The sequence below is a fragment of the Malus domestica genome, chromosome 16, assembly GCF_042453785.1.
Source record: "Malus domestica chromosome 16, GDT2T_hap1".
NCBI lineage: Eukaryota > Viridiplantae > Streptophyta > Magnoliopsida > Rosales > Rosaceae > Malus > Malus domestica.
The window spans coordinates 33,909,953-33,934,812 of NC_091676.1; the positions used below are offsets into that span (position 1 = coordinate 33,909,953).

Consider the following 24,860-nt stretch of genomic DNA (forward strand, 5'->3'; position numbering starts at 1 on the left):
AAATTATCACATCTTAGCACAAGTTTTACCCGTATATATGTAAAATCGATTCAAATCCCAGAATTATATATCTTACACACATACCCTAAGTTGGTTTTCAGAACCAAAATGGAAAGGAAATGGAAGAATGAGGGAAATGTACAACTTAACACGCTTTGACCAAATGAGTGAACTAGTTGCCGCCACGGCGAACGCGACGGTGACAAAGCACTGACCACAGTTTCTTCACACGTCTTCGCAGATGTGGGATTTGGATGAACTACTGAGCTTCACAATCTGGGTTTCTTCAGAGGTTGTGGACGAACCACCTTTGTCAACTTCAATCCACTTGAAATCAAGCTCTCACAACCTTCACCAGCTCCCTCTCTCTACCTCTCTTTGCCCGCGAATATAACCCTCAACTCTCCCTTTCTCTAAAAATAAAAATAAAAAATATGAAAAAAATAAAAAACCACTCAGTGAACCAAAAAAATTAAAAGGAAGCTTCAATCCACCTCTATTCGACTCATCCCTTTCTCTGCCTCTATTTCCCTCTCAAAGGCACGAATAAACCTTCAGCTCTCCCTCTCTCTGTGACAAAAACACACCTGGTGAACAAAAGAAAAGTAGGAATTACACTGAGTCAGTATGACTGGGTCCTACGCGTGAGATCGACAGCTCACAACCGTTGGATTCTCTTCCACGCGGTTGCAAGGTGAAGACTCATCCTGTGACAGCAGTCAAATCAATAACTTGGGTTAGAAAATGAACGATCTGAAAATGAAAGGTCTGCTCTATTCAAATAATGGATAATCTGGGAAATGGCAAAATTTTCTTCGCTTTGTGAGAAGAGTTTAGTTGTTGTATTTTTTTTTTTCAAATAATAGATATAGATATATATATGTAGGAATTGCTTAAGGGGAGGGATCCCCATTTTTTCAAAAAAATGGGGACACGCTCCCCACCGTTGGATTTGAATTAAATGAAATTCTGTGGTTGAGATTCTATGGCCTGTGTTTTAATCTCAACCACACAATTTCATTAAAGTCAATCTAACGGTGGGGAGCGTGTCCCCATTTTTTTAAAAAAAATGGGGATCCCTCCCCTTAAGCTCCCTGTTGATCCTGTATATATGTATATATATATATATATATATATATATGTTATGATCAGGAAACATCTATTTTTGGACATATATTTTAACGCCCATTTTGTAGGGATTTTTTTTCAAAATATTTACTCAAGGATTCAAACCTTTTATATTTCAATCATCTTTCTTGCAAAAATTTAGCAAAATTCAAAAACATTAATACATTAATTTGTTGCGAAGAAATTGACGAATAAGGTTTGACAAAAGAACTAAAATGACTATGATTTAATCCAAAGGTCATTTAGTTTTGGGTATTTTTTGGTAAATATGATCTTTGAGGGAAGACCTGATAGATGGTTCCTACAAAATAAGTGTCAAAATGGATGTCCTCAATTGAAAAGAAAAATATACTTGTGAGGAATGTAGAATGATTTTTAAAGTACTAATAATATATTCCTAAAATAAAAAAAATAAAAAAAGTCCATGTCATATTTCCATTCTTTTCTACGGATCCGTCTTGGCAAATCCTGCAGAGATCAATCAATTATTTTAAAATTTTAATTCATTTTCTCAGTTTATTCCTAGTGAAAATAATCTTTGTTCTTCTAATTCCTTTTTCAAGTAATCGGTGTGAACATCCCTTCCATTCTTCCATGGATCCATGGCTCCTTCCAGCTATCTGTAACTCGTAGAGTGATGCCTTGGTGTCATCGGATTTCTTCAGGAGGTTCTGTTATAGGGACGAAAGTGGTCGTAGAGCTTCTTCGAACTAGAGGATAGTGCAACCGGTCATGAGAGAGGTCGAAGCTCGCCCAAGTCAACTCGCCCGGGTCTGGGATCGACTCTATGATTGTCATACAGTGCAGCACAGCGGCCATAGGGGAAAAAGACGGGGATGCCGCCCAACTTTTGCCTTGTTTTGCATGAATTTTTCTCTATACATTGAAATTGCTTTCTGGTCGCAGGATTAATTTCAATGGTCGAGATTATTTGATTCGTAGATTTCGCATACAGTGATCCGAAGAAGAAGAAGACCTCCATTCCTGTTCTTCCTCATCGTCTAATGCCCAGGCCCCTCCCCTTCTCCCTATTCTTCCTCCTTCGTCCTCACCCGCGCCTCTCCTAAACTACGTCATTGCAAGAAAATAATTCGAACTCCTCTACCTTTCCCACTCCTGCGGCAACGATCTCCTTCCCGAAAATGATGATCGATGTCACCTATGTCGTTTGAGCCGGTGGAGGTGGAGATTGATGGGTGCTTGGGTCTGATTCCGATATAGGAAAGCGTGGAGGATTTTATGGTGAGGGAGTGAGAAGATGAGGGAACTAGGGAGAATGTGAAAAATGATGAGAACAAGAAGCGACGAAATGCTTAGGAGAGTTGAAAATAAGTGTAGATCCGGATATTCCCGAATAGGTTATTTATTAGCCAAGCATTCTTCTTAGGGCTAGATCCAATCTCCTAGTCCCTGCCGAAAGGAAAAAGAATTTCACATTCTTCCTTTTGAGAAGGGTGGATTAGGAAAATCCTATTGATTGCAGCTTTCTCCAGACCTTCGGAAAAAAGGAGCAGAGAGCTGTTGGAGAGGATGGCAAAAGACATGGAGAAGAAGATGGAAGGGTCCTTTAGGAAGAAAATTTTGATTCCGTACTAAGGCTTTTCTCAAGAATCCAAATACCACATCCATCTAGGTAATCCAATTCTGGGTAATTTCAGAATTTGATTCCGCATATTAGGTTGACCCCATCCATTTTCTAATTTTCGAAATATTAGTGGACACTGGAATGCTTAGGAAGTAAGGTCATCTTCAACCGAGGGCTGGCCAGAGGGCTCGTTTTAGCCCTCGGGCCCTCCAAGATATTAATATTTTAATGAATAGTATATGGTCATATTTGTCTCCATCTCCAATCGAGGGCCAAAGGACCATATGGCTCGTTTTAGCCCTGTCACAAAAAACCGTCTCCAACCAAGAGCCAAGGGTCCATAGGGCCAAACATAATTTATTATTTAAAAACTACAATTTAAATTCAATTTTATTACCTAATGTTGTATAATGGCTTTAGAAAGTTATAGGAAAAAAATATAATTTAAAAAAAATATGAAACAAATTTTATGAAATAGAAGTTGTAGGAAAAAATAGAATTTAAAATAAAATGAAACAAATTTTGTGAAATAGAAGTTATAGGAAAAAATGTAATTTAAAAAAAATGTGAACCAAATTTTGTAAAATAAAAGATATAGGAAAAAAAAAGAATTAAAAAAATATATGAACCACATTTTGTAAAATAGAAGTTATAGGAAAAATAAATAGAATTAAAAAAAATATGAACCAAATTTTGTAAAATAGAAGTTATAGGAAAAAAATAGAATTTAAAAAAAAATATGAACCAAATTTTGTAAAATAGAAGTTATAGGAAAAAAATAGAATTTTAAAAAAATATGAAACAAATTTTGTAAAATAGAAGTTATAGGAAGTTATAGAAAAAAATAGAATTTAAAAATAGAAAAAAAAGGTTTAAATTCATTAAAAAAAATGAATACAACGGCTAGCTCAATTTTCATATTATTATTATTATTATTTTTGTCAAAGAGTTAAATAATTTTCATACTATTCGTGTCGGTTATAACCGACACAATTGCAATTAATCAAAATCATTCATGTCTAGCCGTTACTATTCGTGTCGGTTATAACTGACACTATTGCGATAAAAAAAATTATTCATGTCGGTTATATCCGACAGGAAATCAGACAATTTTAAGCAAAATTCTGGCCAACTCGGGGCTCGCTGGCTGGAAGGGGCCAGCCTTTTGGCCCTTTCAGATTTCGTGGGGCCCACTAGCCCTCTGGCCTAGCCTTCGGTTGGAGACGGTTTTTGGGTTATTTTCGACCCTCTAGACCCTTCAGTTGGAGATGGCCTAAATATTTTCATCTAGTCCAACATTTTACATCAAACAATTATTGTACTTTTGGTAAATCAAAATATTTTCCTTCTATATTAAAAAAAAGGGTAAATCTCAGTTTACTACCCTCAAGTTTCGTGGTTTTCAACATTTGGTACATGAAGTTTTTTTTGTCCCAGAGTTATACCTGAAGTGTTAATTTTGGGACAGTTTTATACATTCGTTAGTCTGACTGTTAAGTCTTCTGTTAACTGATGATGTGGCACCAACGTGGACAATGACTAGGCGCCACGTGTCAATAAAGGTCCCACATGGATATTAAAATTTAAAAAAAAAAAGAAAAAAAAAGAAAAAAAAGATGTTCTTCCTCAACCTCGACTGTCCTTCCCTTCTTGGCCTCTACCCATATGTGCAAATCCAACCCTCTCCCTCCCTCAACCCCCGACCCACTCAATTAAAAAAAAAAAAAAAGGTTTCTGGGCACCCTAGCTCAACCCCCGACCATCTCCCTCCCTTTTCTCCTCTGCACACCCACCCTCAATTCCCAGATCTGGGTTGACCATGGAAGAGAAGCTGAGATCAGCCATCGGAATCCCAAAAGATGTGCTCGTGAACAAAGAGCTAGGTGCGTGGGGTGCGGCGAGGGGTGGAGCTATCGGCGTTCTTGCGGGCTCTTGAGATTCCCTTTACTACTCCAAGAGCTGAATGCATCCTCAGTGTCGCCAGATTTCGATGCTCCACGGTTATACCAAGGTTCCAACTTTTACTCCTTTTCTGTTCGCTTCCTCAGAAAGTTGGAAGCTTTTTTTTTTTTGGGTTTTCTTCTGCAATTTATCTTTATTTGGCAAAAAAAAAAAAAATTCCCGAGTTGGGATTTCTAATGTGATGTTGAAATTGAAATGGGTTAGCAGATATTTATGATTTGTGAGCATGGAGTGTGGCGAGTAAGAGAGCAAGAGTGTGCATAGGAGGGTTAAAGAAGGGAGGGAGAAGAAGAAGATGTTCGAAGAAGGAGGCGGCGGCGGAAGTTGGGTGGGTGGATTGAGTGGATTGCTGGGTGCGTTGGGTGCGGCGAAGGGTGGAGATTGGCTGGGCGAGAGGGCTTAATGTCGAGGTGGGATGAGAAGGAGGAGGCCAACTGGAGACATCGACGGTGGGTTTGTGACCATGTGTAGGTGGTGGTGGTATAGGCGACGGAGGGGCAGTTGCCATAGACGATAGTTGCCCTTTCTAGCAAGGTGAGGGGAGTGAGAGGGCAGAGATTTGCAGGATTTGGTTGGAGCTGCTTAACGTAACTGACAATGAGACTGAGAGAGAATGTGGGTGTGTGAGAGTAGGGTTGAGGAAAAACAACTTTTTTTTTTTGTAATATTTTTTTAAAATATTAACATGTGGCGCCTAGTCATTGTCCACGTGAGCCCCATGTCATCAGTTAACGGAAGACTTAACAACCAGATTAACGGATGTATGATACTGTCCCAAAATTAACACTTTAGGTATGAGTCTGGGATGAAAAAAAACTTCATGTACCAAATGTTGAAAACCATGAAACTTGAGGGTAGTAAATTGAGATTTACCCTAAAAAAAACTTTACCGTACCATTTAAATAGCTGATGAGTAGCGATAACCATGTGGACCTATCATACGTGTCCTGGTCAAAGTTATTTGGGTAAATTACACAAAATCACTTCAACTATAAGTAGGGATGGGCACAGTTCGGTTCGGTGTGATTTTGAGTGAAACCACAACTGAAATCGAAACTTTTTGCGGTGCAGTTCGATGCAATTTTAAAGCCAAAACCAAAGGGAAACCAAACCGTTTGGTTCGGTTCAATGCGGTTCAAACGGTTTTGTTTTGATTTTTGAGAAAAAATATACATTTTAAAATTTACACATTTACATGTTAATCACTAACATGGTATAATACCACAAAAATTGTATATAAATTTGCACCAAAAAAAGTACATACCATTGGTCAAAAATTTGTTTACCTTTTCCATGATCTTTATATTTACCATCCCCTCTAAACTATGTATCATCAAATTCATCATAGCAGGAACAATAAACAAAATAAATGACCATGATTCTGGAAAAGCTTGACACAAAACATACCTTCTGCTATAGCCTACAGAGAGTAAGGAGGATTTCGTCAAGAATTCACATCTTACCTTTGATAGCAGACCAAAGGTTGAAGCTCATCCTTGGAACGTTGTTGCTAACCACACTATATCAGTTTCCTAAAGAAATGCAGGATAGCTCTTCCTTTTCGAAAGGCTGCATCGATAAGTGATCATTGTTGAATAGAATAGGGGTGGAAAATGATGACATTCTAGTGTGGTTGAGTCCATACTAAATGTATGGACACTAACAAACAAACTATTAAAACATGAAATTTAATTTGAGGTGCGGTTTCTCACACAAGTTTTTGTGAGGCTTGCGTTACCATTGGACTTTGTTGAGTGGTACTACAATCCACAAAAAAATCGCCACGTGACGAGTCTTAAATATAATTTTTTTCCCATTCTTTTATATTTAGGAATCTTATAATTATATTTCTCACTAATTAATATACATCAATCTAATGGATATTTTTTTGTTTTCTTTCTTTTTTTTAAAAAGGGGGACAATTGGTACCAAACCACGGTTATCCACCCCAAATATTCCCTCCAATTTATGTTGCAAGACTCTTTCACTTTCTTCTCTCTCCCACTTCTTTGTCTCTGACTTTTTTCTCTCACTGTTCTTCAAAAAAAATTATGTACCCTAAACAAAATCACTTTCTTCAACTTTTGTCATAGAAAGCAATCAAGAATCTTTAAGTTTTTTCGTTATTTATACAATACTTGATTTGATCATGTGAACTTGACATGAATAACCCATATATATAGGCGTATTAGTGTTAGCCTAATTTTTTATTTGTTTTCGTTAACATGTTAATCTAAGATTAGGGCTCAAATGTTAATCAATGTTATGGTTAATATGTTGATACGAATTACCCACATATTTATACAATAGTTTTTTCCGTTCTTTACTATGAGTATTTTATTAATGTTGTAGTCTTTTTTTTTTTTTTTTCAATTGGTAGGTTGCTGTTGAGACAATGGAGTTTTAAGAAGATGTAAAAATTAGAATGGTGGTGAATTCTGACGCTGAAGCCTTTCAAGTACGCCATGCTTATGCTATGAGGAAAGGGTTCAGTCTTCGTAAAGGGCATATTCGAAGAGATAAATCAAATAATATTACACAGTGAGATTGTTTGGAAAGTTAAAGAAGGCAGGCATGCCTTGCAGTATAAACTGGAGGGAATATTTGGGAAAAAAAAGGGAGGGGGGAACGAACAAAATTTAAGCCATTAAATTGATGCATATTAATTAGTGAAAAAAATTATTAGAGAATTTTAAATATGGAAGAATGAGAAAAAAAATTATATTTAAGACTTGCCACATGGTGATTTTTAAGTGGATTGTAGTGCCACTCAGCAAAGTTCAATGACATGCCAAGCCCCACACAACTTTTTCTCCTCTACTTAAGTTCCTGCGGCACACCACCCACCTCCTTCCTTCCTCTCACTTCTCTCTCTCCCCTTCTCTTTCTTAGATGTACCCATTTATCTCTCCTTAGCGACCTGCTTACCATGGAGGCTGGTGGGAGGTGGGAATTTAGTTAGGATGAAATTTGAATGGTTGGTGGGTGGCGTGGTAGTCCTCGATGGAATCAAATTCCCTGTAATTCGTTAATTTGTGAGGGTTAGGGTTTTTAGAGGATGGGATTTGAATGGCATTTTGAGTTTCTGCGATGGCAGGGATTAAAGTTGTTCGAGAGGGGTGGCGTCGACGAGATTGTGGTCGGGTCAGCCGCTGAGGGCTTTGAGGACGGAATGGGTCTGGAAGACATTGGAGACGCCGTGTTGAATGGCTGCGAAGACTTTGGGGTCAGAGAGGTGGGGCATCTGGTTAAGGATAGGGTGCTGATCGGAGGGATGGGCGCCGATGTAGGATTTGTAGAGGTCAGGAGGGAAAATGAAAAACAGGGAGAAAGGAAAAACTAAGGGAAAATGAAGGGAAGAAAAAAAAAGAGAAAAAATTGTTTGAATGTCAGTCCACGTGTCAATCAGTAGGTTCCACACTTGTCACGTTAGCAGTTAACAGAGAAAATTGACAGAGAAATTGACAAAGGTCTGATATTGCAACGAATTCGTAAGATGAGGTATGACATTGCAATATTTAAAAGACGAGGTATGAGATTGTGGTGCAACCCAAGGTTAAGGTGGTTTAGTGTAATTTACCCAACAAAAAAATATTGTGGACCCCATCCCCAATCTTTCTCTTTTTCCCTCAACTAGAACACGAAGCCCTAATTCTTATGCAATCATCCTCCCCCTTCCCAGCCAACAACCACAGCCGTTTTTTTTTTCCAAGTCATCAATAATCCTGATCTTCCCAACAACCCCAATTTCTCCAATAGCGCATATCGACACTCCCCACTCTTTTTCCCCAAAGTTCCATGGACTTGGAAAGGCTCACACTTTCCCGAGAGAACCCCGCTTTTTCCCCTGCACTCTTCCACTGACGAAAAGGCCATGCCCGGTACTAAGTTAACTCAGAAGCCCCAACCTCTGACTCCAACAGTCGATCGATTCAGTGCTTTGTTTAAGCAACGAAGGAAGACCTGAAGGTTTCACTCAACGACGAGGTGTCCCCATCTTGAGCGACAGGACCAGAGGCTTGATCACTCCTGACAAAGCGATGAGCTCCTTGTTCTCATTGCACAGTGAGAGTTTGAGAATCATGGTGGAGATCAAACGACAATACGAGTGAAATCAATGGCCATGAGTTATTGAATCAGATTGTCGGAGTTGTTAAAGCGTAGGAAACCAAATAGTCTCGAAGTGGCTTTCCTCGTAACCCGAGAGGTCGTAGGTGAATGGCGGCAATGGGGGAGTGGGTTTTGATTTTGGTGGTGAAGGAAGGCTGGGGAGACGGTGGATTGGGGAAGAAGGGTTATGGGTTTGTAAGGAGTGGGTCTCATTTTTATTAAAATATTTAAATGATTTTATTTTAAAAATATTAAAATATAATTAATTTTTTAATCCATTTGGGTTAGGGAGTGGGTCCTGCCTCAAGTCAAGTGAGCATTTAACAGAGAAATTGACAGAAAAACTAACGGAGGTCTGACATTGCAACAAATTCGTAAGATGAGGTATGACATTGTAATTTTTAAAACATGAGGTTTGAGATTGTGGTTCAACTTATAATTGAGGTAGTTTTGTGTAATTTACCCAAGTTATTTTTGTCGATACACAAAACCGGATGGTCTTGGTACAACGTAAATCCGACCGTGAATCTGCATGAAATGTAAATAACACAAGAGTTATCATGGTTCACCCCAAGATTTGGGCTACGTCCACACTGATTGTATTATATTTCTCTGAGAAGTGAGGGAGAGAGAGAGCTCTGAGAGTGAGAGCTTTGCTCTAGATAGGAGAGACTTGGGGTTTGTGAAGGTGAGGAGGCCCTTTTATAGAATAAGGGCTCATCCCCTAATTACATATTTGCCCTTTCCTTTATTACATAATTACATTTAAGTCCCCTGAGTATTTATATGAGGTCTAAATACGAGGCCCTAAATATGGTATAAACAGTAGTCCCCCAAGTCTTCAGTCAAGAGAGTCTTTTGCCTGGAGACTTGAAATTCAGTCCATGTATAGGCCGAAGTAACGAAATGCTGTCTTGAACTGATGCTCGATATGAAGCAGTGTTCAATCTGAAATGACGTTTAACTAGAAGTAGTACACGCTGTGAGACTGTTCGGCTCATGGCTTATGTTGCCTTGGTTGGCTCGGCTTACGGCGTTTGAAGGTGAGGGAGTCCCTTTTATAGAATAAAGGCTCGCTCATCAACACATGAATGATGGGCTAAAGTTGATGCTCTTTAATGATGGTGAGGGAGTCCCTTTTATAGAATAAGGGCTTGTTCCTCATTACATAAATGATGGGCTAGAGTTGATGCTCGCGGTGAGGCGGTTGCTCAGTAGGCAGCGATGCTCTCTAATGGTGGTGAGGGAGTCCCTTTTATAGAATAAGGGCTTGCTCCTCAATACATAAGGGATGGGTTAGGAGTGATGCTCGCGGCGAGGTGGTTGGTCAGCTGGCGGCGTTGCTCTCTAATGATGGTGAGGGAGTCCCTTTTATAAAATAAGGGCTCGATCCTCAATACATAAGTGATGGGTTAGGAGTGATGCTCGTGGCGAGACGGTTGCTCAGCTGGCGACGTTGCTCTCTAATGATGGTGAGGGAGTCCCTTTTATAAAATAAAGGCTCGATTCTCAATACATAAGTGATGAGTTAGGAGTGATGCTCACGGCGAGGCGGTTTCTCAGCTGGTGGCGTTACTCTCTAATGATGGTGAGGGAGTCCCTTTTATAAAATAAGGGCTCGCTCCTCAGTACATGAACAATGGGTGCTATCTAATGAAAGTGAGGGAGCCCCATTTATAGAATAAAGGCTCGCTCCTCAATACATAAGTAATGGGCTAAGTCCCCCAAGTATTTTTCATGAGGCCTAGTTGAGGCCCAATATATGGTACATGATGTAGTCCCCCAAGTCTTCGATCAATAGAGTCTGTTGGCTGGAGACTTCAAATTGAATCTATGTATAGGCCGAAGTGGCTGTTGTTCAGAGGCGGTATTTGTATACCCTGCACTGAAGCTTTGTAGGTGAAGCTTTGCAGGTGAAGCTTTGCAAGTGAAGCTTTGAAGCTAGAGCTCTGTAAATGACGCTTTTGAAGCTAAAGCTCTGTAAATGACGCTTTTGAAGCTAATTGACATGAGTGATGCTCATGAATGTTTATGTTGATTGACATGAGTGATGCTCATGGATGTTGTCATGAGTGATGCTCATGAATGTTAGCATGAGTGATGCTCATGAATGTTGACATGAATGATGTTTATGTATGATTGTCATGAGTGATGTTCATGAATGTTTATGTATGAATGACATGAGTAGTGCTCATGTATAATTTGGAGTACTAGGCGTACTTTTGATCACTTGGTTAGTGGCATGAAGGAGAGTACGGGTTGTACATTTCATCACCTGGTTGGTGGCATGAATGGCTAGTTGCCAAATTAGAGTACGGGTTGTACATCTCATCACCTGGTTGGTGGCATGAATGGCTAGTTGCCAAATGATATTAGAGTACGGGTTGTACATTTCATCACCTGGTTGGTGGTAATAGTGGCGGGTTGCCGAATAATTGTAGAGTACTGGGCATACTTTTGGTCACCTGGTTGGTGATAATAGTGGCAGGTTGCCGAATAATTGTTGAGTACTAGGCGTACTTTTGATCGCTTGGTTTGAGCTATTTTGGGCTTATGGGCCTTCGCCCTCCACACAACATTCCAGCCCATTTATTTTGGGCTTTGCCGTTTTTTTTTTTTTTTTTTTTACCCTCTGATAGGGTTTATACATATTACCCTCTGATGGGGTTTATACAAATGTTTCTGAAAGATAAGGAAAATAAATTACATCATTCTGGTGGGGTGTTTATTCCTTGATTTTGCTTTCTCTTTTGCTTTGCACCTCTGTCTTTGCTTTTCTCCAGACATCCCTTGTTTTTCTTTTCCTTTTGTTTTTGCTTTTCTGTTCCCACTGCTTTTCTCTCTGGCTTTCTCAAAAAATGGGAACCTGCATATGATGAAAGTGTGGGCATGGTCGACAAAAGCAAAAGTAGGCAGGATAGCAATGCGACTGGAAATCACCATGCCCGAGCTGACCAAACAAGCCATCTCCGCACGTGAAAAGATCTCTGCATCCCTTCCCCATGTCAGTATCTTCCCACCATTCTTTTTTATACAATTCAATCACAATTTCAATTTGTGTTTGTTTGGTAACTCCGTCTATTGTCTTTACTTTTCTGCCTTTGCTTTTGCCTTTTCCTTTTTTACTTTTGCTTTCTTTTTTTTCCTCATTGAGCTGAAAAAGCTGATGATCCTGTTGATGCATCTCCCGTCTGTGATCAAGGTGAGTGATATGGAGTTGGAGTTCCTCAGCAGCTACCTTACAACCTACAAATACCCGTTGACTGTTGCGACGGCGGGGCCCGCGTGCTCCTTCGTCTTCAGTCCAGTAAGCATGAATATTCTCGCGCCTTTATCTCTACCAACTCCTGACGACCCTGCCATACAATGAACCACCATGCGAGAGCTCGAACTCAAAGCTCGAATTCCACCATAATGGTTGGACATGCTCGTACGGAATCGAATGCCTTCGGTTTGGAATATTCCGATGACTGATTTTCTCTAATCATCTCCGAAGTTCATGAAATGCACAGCGACGAGGTGGAACACCAACAAGAGGAGAGAGAGAAAGAGAATCTAAAGCTGAAGAAAGTTTCAGTTTTACCGGTTTGGAATATTCCGATGATTGATTTTCTCTCATAATCTCCGGAGTTCATGAAATGCACAGCGACGAGGTGGAACACCAGCAAGAGGGGAGAGAAAGATAGCGAGCTTGGTGAGTGAGACAACAACTTCTTGTGCAACTGAATGTAAAGGAAAAGAACCAGACCATGCACATCGGCTCTGGCCTCGTCAATCCCGTCCGGCTTGGCTTTCACGAACAGGTCAGGCTCTGAGTACAGAACCGAGGCTAGGGTATCGAGGACAACCTTTGCCTGATCAATGGAAATCTGGAGCGCCTCGGAGATCGCGGACGAGTTGACTCGGTGACTCGGCGACTTCAAGATCAGCTTCTGCTTGAGCAGAGGTCGGGTCGGTGAAGATGGGCTTGGGGATAGACAGTAGCCCGAGCTTGAACGACTCGCGGCATGGGTGAATCACTTGGGGATTTCCCACCATATTTCTTTTACTTGTGTTGACAAAACTTCACCAGTTACTAACTTTTTTCTGCAACTGCTCAAATGGGTTTCGCAATTTACAGTAAGAAAAATGAAAGGTTTTGGTGAGTAAAGAATTAAAGTTGGGTTCTTGACGCTCTTTTTAGAGACAGACAGTCACAGAGAGAGAGAGAATGAACCGTTGGGTTTTTTGTGTAAGCTTTGGGTTTTTTTTTTTTGGGTTTTTACAGATTCATAGTGGTGAGATTTGATGAAAAATTGAGAGAGAACTGATATAACTTTTCGTGTCGATTCCCACAGACGGCGCTAAATGTTGATACACAAAACCGGATGGTCTTGGTACAACGTAAATCCGATCGTGAATCTACATGAAATGTAAATAACACAAGATATCGTGGTTCACCCTAAGGTTTGGGCTACGTCCACACTGATTGTATTATATTTCTCTGAGAAGTGAGGGGGAGAGAGCTCTAGGAGTGAGAGCTTTGCTCTAGATAGGAGAGACTTAGGGTTTGTGAAGGTGAGGAGGCCCTTTTATAGAATAAGGGCTCCTCCCCTAATTACATATTTGCCCCTTCCTTTATTACATAATTACATTTAAGTCCCCCGAGTATTTATACGATGTCTAAATATGAGGCCCTAAATATGGTATAAACAATTTTGATATATCTTGGCACTCCAAACATTTAATTTTGTACTCTTTACGAGTGTATTTTATTTTTAAATATAGAAAGTTTGGAGTACAAAATGAGAATTTTATAGTGCCAATATATATATATATATATATATTTTTATCTTATAAACATTCTTAAATTATTTTTAATGGTCTTTAATATTTTAACAAATTTATAATCCACGTGTCACTATGTTACTAGATTTGTGATAAAAATTCTTTTAAAAATAAAAGAAAAAAATTGTTAAAAATAAAAAAGAATTAGCACATAAAATAGATTACTTGTTTTAAACTTCTTATTAAAGTGTGATTGTGTAAATCCTAGATTTGATTTTATTCTAGTTATCCTTTCGTGTTATGACTTGTTTTCCTTGGGGATGAAGGATTTCTTCTCTCCCTTATTGCTATAAATAAAGGCACTACGTAGTAGGGATAACATACACATTCCCCTACATTCCTACAAACACGAGCCCCTGACTTGTGACACAACAGGGCTCACACGAGCCCCTAGGGCTCTTCTAACCCATGACTTGTGACACAATAGGGCTCACACGAGCCCCTTCAAACTACGATGCACCGGAGTAGAACTCTTGCTCCATTTGAGACGATGTCGTTTTGGCATCGAACCCACAACCCAGCTGTAATACCCTAAAAATTTAAGTATATGAATTTGATATTCATAATTATGAATATGTGGAGAAGATTGAAAATAAGTCAATTTATGGTTAAGAAGATTTAATTGAAAAACTTTAGAATTTTGTTATCGGAAATTATTATAATTTACGTCGTAAAAATTTATCGATAAGTGAAAAAGATGGAAGTGCCCTTAGTTGGTTTAATGTAATTATACGAGGACGTATTTTATACTCATATATTTTAAATTATTTCTTGATAAATTTGGATAGAGCTCGGTCCTACGAGCGTGTAGGTGAAAACCGTTCGTGAAATGGAGTTATAATGAATAAGATATGAACGAGCAAAGTTAGGGGCGAAATGGTCATTTGATCATAATTTGGAATGCTCCAGAAAATTTGGAAGCGCCACGTGGATGGCTGTGATAGAGAAAAGAAAGAGATGGATGGTTGAGATTGAAAGAAATGAATAACATTAAGGGATTAAGAGGACCAATCGGGGGGAGGAAGGGGAGGGGGCCCAATGGGAAAGAAGAGAAATGAGGGAAATGAGAACCGGCCAACTCGGCCCCCTCTTTGACTCGTGACTCGACCCGGCTTCTAGGTGAAATTTCAACAAGAAATCGTCGATTTTTTTAGCCAATTGCACCGGGCAACTACCTGGAAATTCCTCCTCAATCTCTCATCTTCCATTTACACCAAAACCCCAGTCTAATTAACCCAGATTTAAAGAAGAACGGAACTTGTCGGTTCCGTGGGTGTCCCGACGGAGAACCGCTGATTCTGCAAGTTTTGACCACCACCACGACCGTCAAACCACTCCTATTGAGACCAAGAACAAAGCCCAACCAAGTTTAGGGGCGTCAGAGCATCAATGAAGCCAAATTGACAACCACCAAATTCAAGGGTTTCCAGCGGTTCAAGGGAGATTTGAGGTGTTTCTCGGCCGAATTGGACTTCGACCCATGTATGAAAATTTCTCCCCTCATTGAGATCTACTTGCCTATAAAATTTTGTAATTTTTAGAGTTGGTCGGAAAATGGGGACCTCACCATTGTCAGCGACGATGGGTTTTTCTCAAAAAACCGATGAACATTGAAGAATTCTTCGATGGATTCCTCGAATCCTCAATGTTTTTGGACCCCCCTTTCGACGTCAAACTTAGGTTTCCGTCCACAATTTGGGTTCCTAGTTGAACCCCCGTGCATCGCTGTTCTGTGACCTTGGAGGAAAGTCGCTTGAAGCGACACTAGAGTTTTTTTTTATTCAAATTCGATACTCAGTGCCACTGGGGTGTGCTGGTATTCTCGATCTGAGCCCGTAATGGGCCTCGGACCCTTGACCTGCATTGCACAGCACCATTTGGGCTACTGATTGCTAATTGTTGTCCCGACCCAGATCCAACAAATCAATTGGGTTTTTGTTGGACCTGGCCTGTATAACACCAGCCCAAGCTAGTTATTGGTGTTCCCCCATGTTGTGTCACACCTGATCAGCCCCCAGTCTGGGCCATCTATTTTGGGCCCGACTCACTTGCAGCTCGTTTGCTGCTACTGTGCCTACAGCCCACCATGTATTTTGGGCCTGATCAACCGAAGCCTTTTCCATCCCAATTTTGGGCCTGGGCCACACGGTTCTAAATTTGCTTAGCCCACTCGTGGGCTTTGGCCTTATTTTGGGCCCCAAGATTAATTGCCTAATTATTTTAGGCCCAATGGGTTTTATAATTTTTTTTCACCCACACTTCAAATTTGGCCCAAAGTCCAATAATTAATTCAATTATAATTATATACCTAAAGTTCTATTTGCATATTTTCTTGTTGCATATTTCTATATATATATTTGTGTTTGTCTGCAGGAACATATGAACCTGAAGTTCATAATACTTCGAAACCTAAAGTTTCTAGAAACATGCCTTGTTTGAAAACTTGAACTTTTCCTTAAAAACATCACCCATGAAAACCCGAATTTTTTTTCATGCAAATTTAAACCAATACATATCTATTAGAACCTGAATGTTCTACTCTATGTGAATGGATTGATTTTTCTCCATTACACTAACCACATTTTGTCCATCTATTTTGTGATAGGAACATGACGAATTTAAACAAACTGGACTTTACCGCTTTGGAGGTCTCTGGAAAGAACTACCTCAAGTGGGTCAAAGATGTGAAGCTTCACCTCACTACAAAGAATTTGCGTCCCACTATTGAAGATGAGATGGACAATCCAGTTGGTGAAGCTAAGAAAGCCACTGTTATGATCTTCATTCGAAGACATATTCATGACGCCCTGCAAACTGAGTACCTTGCTGAAGAGGATCCACAAGCACTATGAGTCGTTTTGGCTAATCGTTTTGATCACCAAAATGACATCTTGTTGCCTAAAACAAGACATGACTGGCAGCATTTGCGCTTCCAAGACTTTAAGTATGTGAATGAATATAATTCTGAAGTTTGTCGAATCCGATCACTTCTCAAGTTTTGTAACGAAACTTTGACCGAAAAGGATCTCTTGGAGAAGACCTATTCGACCTTCTCTGCTATTAATATTATCATGCAGCAACAATATAGAGCTCAAAAGTTCACTAAGTTTTCGGATTTGATCTCTGTTATACTTCCCGCTGAAAAGAAAAATCAGTTGTTAATGAAGAATCATCAAGCTTGACCTACTGGGGTGACTGCTTTGCCTGAAACACACTATAGCACAAACCAATGCCCAAAACGCCAAAAGAGGCATGGTAGGTCTATCAAGGTCAACAGAGCTAAGGCCCATCTAAGGGAGGAAACAGAGCCCAGAAGCGCCCAAACCTCGCTCCCAAGGCCCCAAACTTCAAGAATAAGGGCAAATCACCTGAAACCATGGATGTGGATATGTGTTATCACTGTGGTTCAAATGACCATTGGTCTCGTGTTTGCCGAGCTCCCCAAAAGGTTGTAGCTAAATATCAGTCTCTTTGTAAGAAGTTTAAATCAAACTTTGTGCAAGTGGACTAACCGGAAAGTACAAAGATGGAGGTTTCTGACTTTCAAGAGGTCGTTACTCTTATGGAAGATTAGAATATTAGACATAAACTATTTTTCTAGTTGAATTAGACATTGGGACCGAATTCCACAGTAGTGGCTGAACCCCCCTTTGTTTTTTGGTTAAATTTTGAACAATTTTCCTTTATGTTTAGATTATTTGTTGGTGATTTGTTTTTGGATATTAAGTTTTTATTTAATTACCACCCTTGAATACTTAAAATTATTTTGAATTGATATTTGTTTTTACGAACTTTTATGCATGTGACCGATTCAAATTAATTTTCATTCTATGTATGACTAGTGGGGAAGTTAGTTGTCTGGCAGGTAGTGCAACCACGCACACAGTTTTGTGTGAACGCATCTATTTCACTAACGCAACCACGCACACCGTTTTGTGTGAACACACACCGAGTGGTCTGTATATTATGACCATACGCCCCATAGAGAGCCACATATCGTTTGGGACACCCTGGACGAACAGCGATGGGCTGTATCCTAAAATCATCACGCGGGCATCCACTAAACCGAAGTTTAGGTTCAATTCAAGGAATCGCATGTCAAACTTGCTCCATGGGAAAACTTATTATTAAGCCTTCTTATGACAAGATTTGTTCGAATCCTACCATTTTTCTACAAAAGGATTCAAGGGGACATTTATGGACCGATTCACCCTCCATGCGAACCATTTAGATATTTTATGGTTTTGGTTGACGCTTCTACATGACACAGGACCGAGTGTAATGGTGTTCTAAGATTCATATAGCCGACCCCACTTAATGGGAAAAGGCTTTGTTGTTGTTGTTGTTGTTGGTTGACGCTTCTACATGTTGGTCACATGTGTGATTGTTGTCCACAAGGAACGCTGCATTTTCCAAACAGTTGGCTCAGGTTATCAAGCTCAGGGCTCACCACCCTAATCATTCGATCAAATATATTCGTTAGATAATGTTGGAGAATTCTCATCTAAAACTTTTGATGACTATTGCATGTTGGTTGGGGTTGAAGTTGAACATCCTGTACCCCATGTTTACATCCAGAACGGCCTGGCAGAGGCATTCATTAAGCACTTACGAATGATTGCTCGATCGTTGGTCATATGATGACGTCCCGTAGATGTTTCATTTGACTTTGCATTTCTCACGCATTTTTCCTTAAAGTATGGATTTTGTCCTTGCTTGGGTTTTGTCATAGCCTTAGGGTTTTTTTTTTTTTTGAGATTTACTTCCTTATGAAAGTTCCTACCTTATTAAGAATATTGTTGTTCCCAGAATTAGTGTCAACGAGTCGACTTTCTCAACTTCTACATGATGCTGAATCTACCTTGAGTATTTATACACTCAAGGGGGAGTGTTATAAACTTCCTATTAAAGTGTGATTGTGTAAATCCTAGGTTAGATTTGATTTTAATTATCCTTTCCTATTATGACTTGTATTCGTTGGGGATGAATGATTTCTTCTCTCCCTGATTACTATAAATAAAGGCACTACGTAGGAGGGATAACATACACATTCCCCTACATTCCTACAAACACATCTCTCTCTACCATCTCTCCCTCTGCCTTCTGCCCTCTCTTTCATTGTCAGATAAAATAGACCACAACATTACTTAGAATAGGGGCATTTTAATAATCACACTAGTTTTTATTCGATTCATGTGAGTTAGTATACAGTTGATATGGATCAATAACATTCATATTTCGATTCCAGACATTTTTAGTAAACAATTTCAACAAGAATCTTATCTTGATTGCACCTCATTCCAATTCATTCTTAATTCAATTCATCCTTAATTCATGTCAACTCAATTTGGTTATGGAGTAATTAAGGGGGGGGGGGGTAGTCAAACTAAGATTTTAAAAGATTTTAAGAGATTTTAAAAGTGATAGATTTGATAGGATTTAGGAGGATTTAAGACTCCTACAAAATTCATATGGATTTTAAAGAATTTGAACGGATTTAGTTTGTGGATTTTGGTGGATTGTGGTGGAGTTTCATATAATTTTTTTATTGAAAAAAAAAAGAAAAATCTCTCCCTTGGCCCTACTGTACTTGATAGCCACTTTATCCCCTCTCTTTTCAAGTCCCCTTTCACACAACCATGGTTCCATTTTTTTTCTCAATTTATAGATCAACATAACTTTGGTGAGCTTTTGAGCACTACACCACCAACAACCATCACCACCGATTGCCTTTTTGCCACAGACGTACACTCTGGTACTTTAGTAGTGCTTGTAGTACCACAAACATTAAAAATCAGAATGGCAAGAGAGTAGTATTAACCAAAATCCTAGATCGATCATGTCCTTCAATGATGTACATGCCTTCCTTCCCCTCTCCCTTCTCTCCTCTCTATCATCCCAAATATTCCCCCTTTCTCGCACCGTCCAAATTTTTCCGAGAAAATCATAACTTTCCCTGAAAACCCAAAACCCCTTATGCTTAACCCAGATCCAAAGATCCCTTCTTTCTTCCAAAAATTCATATTTTTTCCTTCTCTCACCGTCAATAGTCCGCAAGCGATAGATTCTTCTTCGACTTCATTCTTTTTCCAAGCTGAAATTTTTTCCCATTTCGTCTGAAAATTTGAAAATAATCATCCCGAAGTAAGCCCTCTAAGGTCTAAGGGTCATAATAAGATATTCCACCAAAGTATATGGTGGTCACCTATGTGTGGTTGGGGTTGATAGAGATTTGAGGACTACCTAGATGGAAAAGGATTTGAAATCTTAGGGGGTGAGGTTGGATTCTTTTTAGTGTTGGTTATATATACTTCTTTCTCTCAAATCCCACAAAATCCACAATTTATTGAAATCCTCCAAAATCTTAATTTTTTTAATACACTTAGATTTGGATGAATTTTAAAATCCTTTAAAATGTTTTAATTAACTACAACTAGATTTGAATGGAATCTAAAATCCTTTAAAATCTTTTAATTGACTACACTAGGATTTTAAAGTTTTTTAAAATACTCTCAAATCCGAGTTTGACTACACCCCTAAGTCATAAAAATTGATATGATTCTAAAAAGATTATTTGATATATTTTTTATAATTAAATGGTCGTCGATTTTAATAACTTTTTTTTTTCTCTGTTAATAGTGGCGATTTTTAGATAAAAATTAAGAAATTAAACGTTTTTATTATAAAAGTTATATATTAAATATTATTATTTACAAGAAATGAGGTACGTATATTCTTACTGGGAGATGCAAAGTATTATTATCCTAATTGTATTTAACATCGTTTTTCAATTTGCAAATAACTCGTATTATTAGGACACCAGCGAATATCCTTTCTTTCTCTCTTCCTTCTCTCTCTCTCTCCAAAACCACAATAAAATAGCAGAGAAGAGAGAAGAGAAAAGGTGCTACTCCTTAATTTTCATTCTCTCTTAACTTTTCCCCAGAAAATTGCAGAAAGAGAAAAAAGAGGGGAAGACTTAGAGAGAGATGGGGAAAGGAGACGACAGTGGCGGCGATGTGAAGGTGGTTGGTGCAGAAGTGGGATCCGATAATAGTAAGTTCCCGTTGAGCTTTTGGGAGGTGACCCTGGCTTCCACCGTCGTATTGGGCTTCTTGTTTGGCCTTCTGGCTGTTTACCTGACCATGCCCGCATCGGATTACAGCTTCCTTAAGCTTCCCCGTAGCCTCCAAGATCTTCGAATCCTCAGGTACTCTTGTTTTTTCTTTTCTTTTTTCTTTTTTCTTTTTCAAATTTCTTGTGCATTTCCCATGAATCTGAATTGGGTTTTTAGGATTGAATTTTCCAGGAAAAACCACAAATTTTGATGGGAATTTTTTTTGTTTTCGTGTGACTCTGAATTTTTTTTGTAAATTATGGATTTTTAGCTTTCAATCCAATTAATAGCAAACTAATTAGGAAACCCATAAATTTATTTGGATGAGGCCTGATTTTTGTTTGGATCCATCTTCTTGCTAGATGCCTGAGGCATTTTATTTTCATTAATGGATAGAATGCTTGCCTTCTAATTATCTGCGTTGGCCTTTGTATTTCTTAAACGTTATAGGTCATATTGTTAATGCACCGGGTTTTGGCCTAAGCGGGTTTAGATTCGGGCCTTCGATTTGTGTTCTGACACGAATGCAACTGTTACATTAGTTATTATAGTAATTTTGCATTGGTTATGACACAAATGCTATGCTGGATACGGAGTACTGCATTAGTCTGACCTTAATAATATGTAATAGGAGGAGAGATTAATGCTGGATATGGAGTATTGCATTATTGTGACCGTTAAGTGTTGATGACTTTGTAAGTGTTACTCGAAGATTTTGTGATGCATAGTTTTAAATTGTATTGTTGGAAAAAACTATGAACTTGGTTGCGTGTAGTTATGTACTCCGCTAGTATTATGACTAATGTATTGTGTTTTGTTCCATCTGCATGTGCTCTGTTTACAGTTACATTGTAGAATATGAATTTGATGGTATTATCCAGTTTTATTTATTTTGTTTTCTTGTTGTTATCTTCTTCTTGTTAGAGTTCACCTCGAGGACTACACAAGTGACTACACTGCTCAGGTTCTGTTAGGATACTGCATGGTTTATATATTCATGCAGACTTTCATGATCCCTGGTACTGTATTTATGTCCTTGCTTGCCGGTTCCCTTTTTGGAGTCTTCAAAGGTGTAGCTTTGGTGGTGTTTAACGCTACTGCTGGTGCATCTTCTTGTTTTTTCTTGTCAAAGCTGATCGGGAGACCTCTTGTCTTCTCTCTTTGGCCCGACAAGCTGCAATTTTTCCAAAACCAGGTACATTCAGATGTCTTCATATTTCTCATTGATACCTAACTTTCAAAATATGAGTGAATCATTTTATTGTTTTTCTAACAGGTAGCTAAAAGAAGAGAGGGACTATTGAACTATATGCTGTTTCTACGGTTAACTCCGACCTTGCCAAATACATTTATTAATGTTGCTTCACCAATAGTTGATGTGCCTTACCGTATATTCTTCCTGGCAACTTCAATTGGTCTGATACCGGCTGCTTACGTCACTGTCAGGGTATGTATCCTGCACCAAATCTGTTTAAATATTGAAGTTTAGTTGTTGTCTAAGAACATCAGAATATTATAAGAACCCTATGCAGATCTTGAAGATTTCTATTGCCGAACGATCCAGCTAACAATCAGTTATCTTATTTTATATATTTTTTCCCCTTTTTGTCATGGAGGAAGATTAAATATACCTTCAGCTCAACACCATCACTATCCACATTTTGACTAATGCAAAAAAGAATATAGTTGTCTTGAAAATGTTAGCTCTCTAATATCTGAAGACAAAAGAATCATTCTGGAGAATGGTTTTTATTTTGGGTCAATTACTGCGCGGGTCGAGCTCAAACACCTGCTACCAGCATGTTAAGGTGGTGAGATATAGTTGACCCTAATCTATAAAGGACAAATATATTAGCAATTTGTTTGAGTTGTCTTGTCTTCATATGCTCTCGATTGTCAATGTGTGTGCCTATGTAATTGACTCCGTTTTTGTGCTGCAGGCTGGATTAGTTCTTGGAGAGTTGCGATCCCTTGGGGATCTCTATGACTTCAACTCGATAGCCACCTTGTTCTTCATTGGAGTTGTCTCAATTACTCCCACGCTAGTGAGCAAGAGCAAATCATAGTCTCTCACTTGCAGAACTTTGCTTGGTGTACACGAGGCCCTTGTTCTATTTGCAGCCGTATGGGTATCACCTCTGTACAGATTAGCGTCAAATAATTGCAATACAAAGGTATATGTCCGCTATTGGATAATACTGCCTGGTTGGAGCTCCATCGGATAAATTGTTATGTAGAAGGTGTCTCCGCGACCTTGGATGGAATTTGGTTACTGTCATGTTTCATTTGGGTGGTGGGTTTGGGTTTAATATGTGTGTAATTTCAATTTCAGTGGTAAGAAAGTCTCTAATTTTATAGGGTATGTATATCATTCATTGTCAAGAAAAATGTAAGGGCAGTCTCTAGTGAATTTGTGACTTGTCTCAGCTCTTGTTGAGTTATCCAAAGTCCCAAGATGATCTTAGTATTGTTTTCCATAAACTTGACGACTAAAACGTCAAGATGAAACTCACGTTACTGTCTTTCGTCAGGTTAACAATTTCATCATAGTGTTTGCTGATGCAGGCTGTGTTACACCCACCCCCACTTGTAAATCTAATTATGTAATTCTCTCCAAATATTAATAGAATTATCAATTTGGACCCTATTTTTTTACCCAATCAGGATCTGAAAAAGGAGATTTGTTCTCATCCTCAAACTGCCACGTGGCAGCACCCCAACACCCCTCATGTTTCTCTCTCTCTCTCCCACCCCGTGACCCCCTTTCCTTTCTCTCTGTCTCTGCACTCACAACTCTCCTTTCCCTCTCTCGAAACCCTCTCATCCCTTTCCATTCCCTTCACCCATGAACACCCAAGTGCACCCACACCCTTACCATCGTTCAAGCATCATCATCGTCATCAGCATTCTGCTCTCTCTCTCTCTCTCTCTCTCTCTCTCTCTCTCTCTCTCTCTCTCTCTCTCTCTCTCTCCCGTCTCTGCGAGGAACGGTGGAACCCAGGAACTCTCCGGCGAGATCCTTTCGTTTTTCCGATTAGGTAAGCTTCGTGTTTCCTCTATCCGTGTTAGATTGATGCTTGGATGTGGTTTATTGAGTTTTACCTTGTTATTGCCAAGGTTTTAGAACGAGACTGGCTCAAGGTAAAGCTCACCCATATCCTACGAGCCCGTGGTTGTCGACGGATTTTCCGATCACCTCCGACCGTTCTACGGCAAACCAAAGGTATAAAAACACTCATCTCATCTAGCTCTTCATTTTGATACCTAGATCGCGGTCTAGGGTGTGCGTCTGCAGTCGGCCGGAGCTGTAGAAGCTCCGACGTTCTTCTCCGATTCGCACCAGGCCTTTCAGGCCTTTCCTAAAACCCACGGGCCTTAGGCCCGTTGTGAACCAAGCCCAAAACCCTTTCCCGTTCAGTTTAAAATTTTTGTTTTAATTCCTTAAGACCCAAAGGCCTTCGGGCCGTTTCCTTTAGGGCCTTTGGCCCGTTGACCCAACCCAAAACTTTTTAAGTTTTATTTATTTGTTGTTTTTAAAATAAAGGACCTTGGTCCGTTTCTGTTAGGGGCTCTAAGCCCAAACCAACTCATTTGATCCAAATCCCTTAGGGCCTAATCGGCCCAACCCTAAGCCCAGACCCGTTTGACCCAGTCTGACCGTTGACCGTTGACTTAGTCAACGTTGATCGTTGACCGTTGACTTTGACTTTTTCGGATTTCGTCCGGGACCTCTCATAGGCTAATTTTGACGTCCTGAACCCATTTTTAAAGTCCGTTTTCCCAAATTCAATTGTTTGAGTAGAGTTTGAGTAAATGTACCCTTTATGTGAATAGGTGCGATTATTAGTGGTGATTATTATTCCTTTTCGGTACGGCTTTACACCATCAGTGTACGGTGAGTGGACCTCTTAAAAAATGCATGTTTTAATAGTAGAAATGCATACATGAAAAACATGATTTAACGATTATGTTTTATGAAATGTTTTGTGAGATAACTTGCTTACTGAGGCTAGATTAAATTATTACTATTTTTCCTATAACCCATGCTCTTATAGAATATCTGATAGATGACGATATGATATATAGAACATGTTTCGAACACCTCTTTATAGTATAGATGATGGATGACTT

General features: G+C 39.3%; 1 protein-coding gene and 1 long non-coding RNA gene across 2 annotated transcripts; both read left to right on the plus strand.

Annotated features, from left to right (window-relative positions):
- The first annotated feature begins 9,268 nt into the window (after positions 1-9,268).
- LOC139193230 (uncharacterized) lies at positions 9,269-13,435 on the plus strand. Its single transcript, XR_011577645.1, has 2 exons — positions 9,269-9,429; positions 13,297-13,435. It is a non-coding gene; the product is annotated as an uncharacterized lncRNA (long non-coding RNA).
- A 6,966-nt stretch (positions 13,436-20,401) lies between these two features.
- On the plus strand, positions 20,402-23,289 carry LOC103404087 (uncharacterized membrane protein At4g09580-like). Its single transcript, XM_008342944.3, has 4 exons — positions 20,402-20,822; positions 21,654-21,924; positions 22,006-22,176; positions 22,670-23,289. The coding sequence occupies exons 1-4, from the start codon at positions 20,602-20,604 to the stop codon at positions 22,793-22,795; spliced, it is 789 nt and encodes a 262-aa protein (XP_008341166.1). The 5' UTR covers positions 20,402-20,601; the 3' UTR covers positions 22,796-23,289.
- Positions 23,290-24,860: the final 1,571 nt, after the last annotated feature.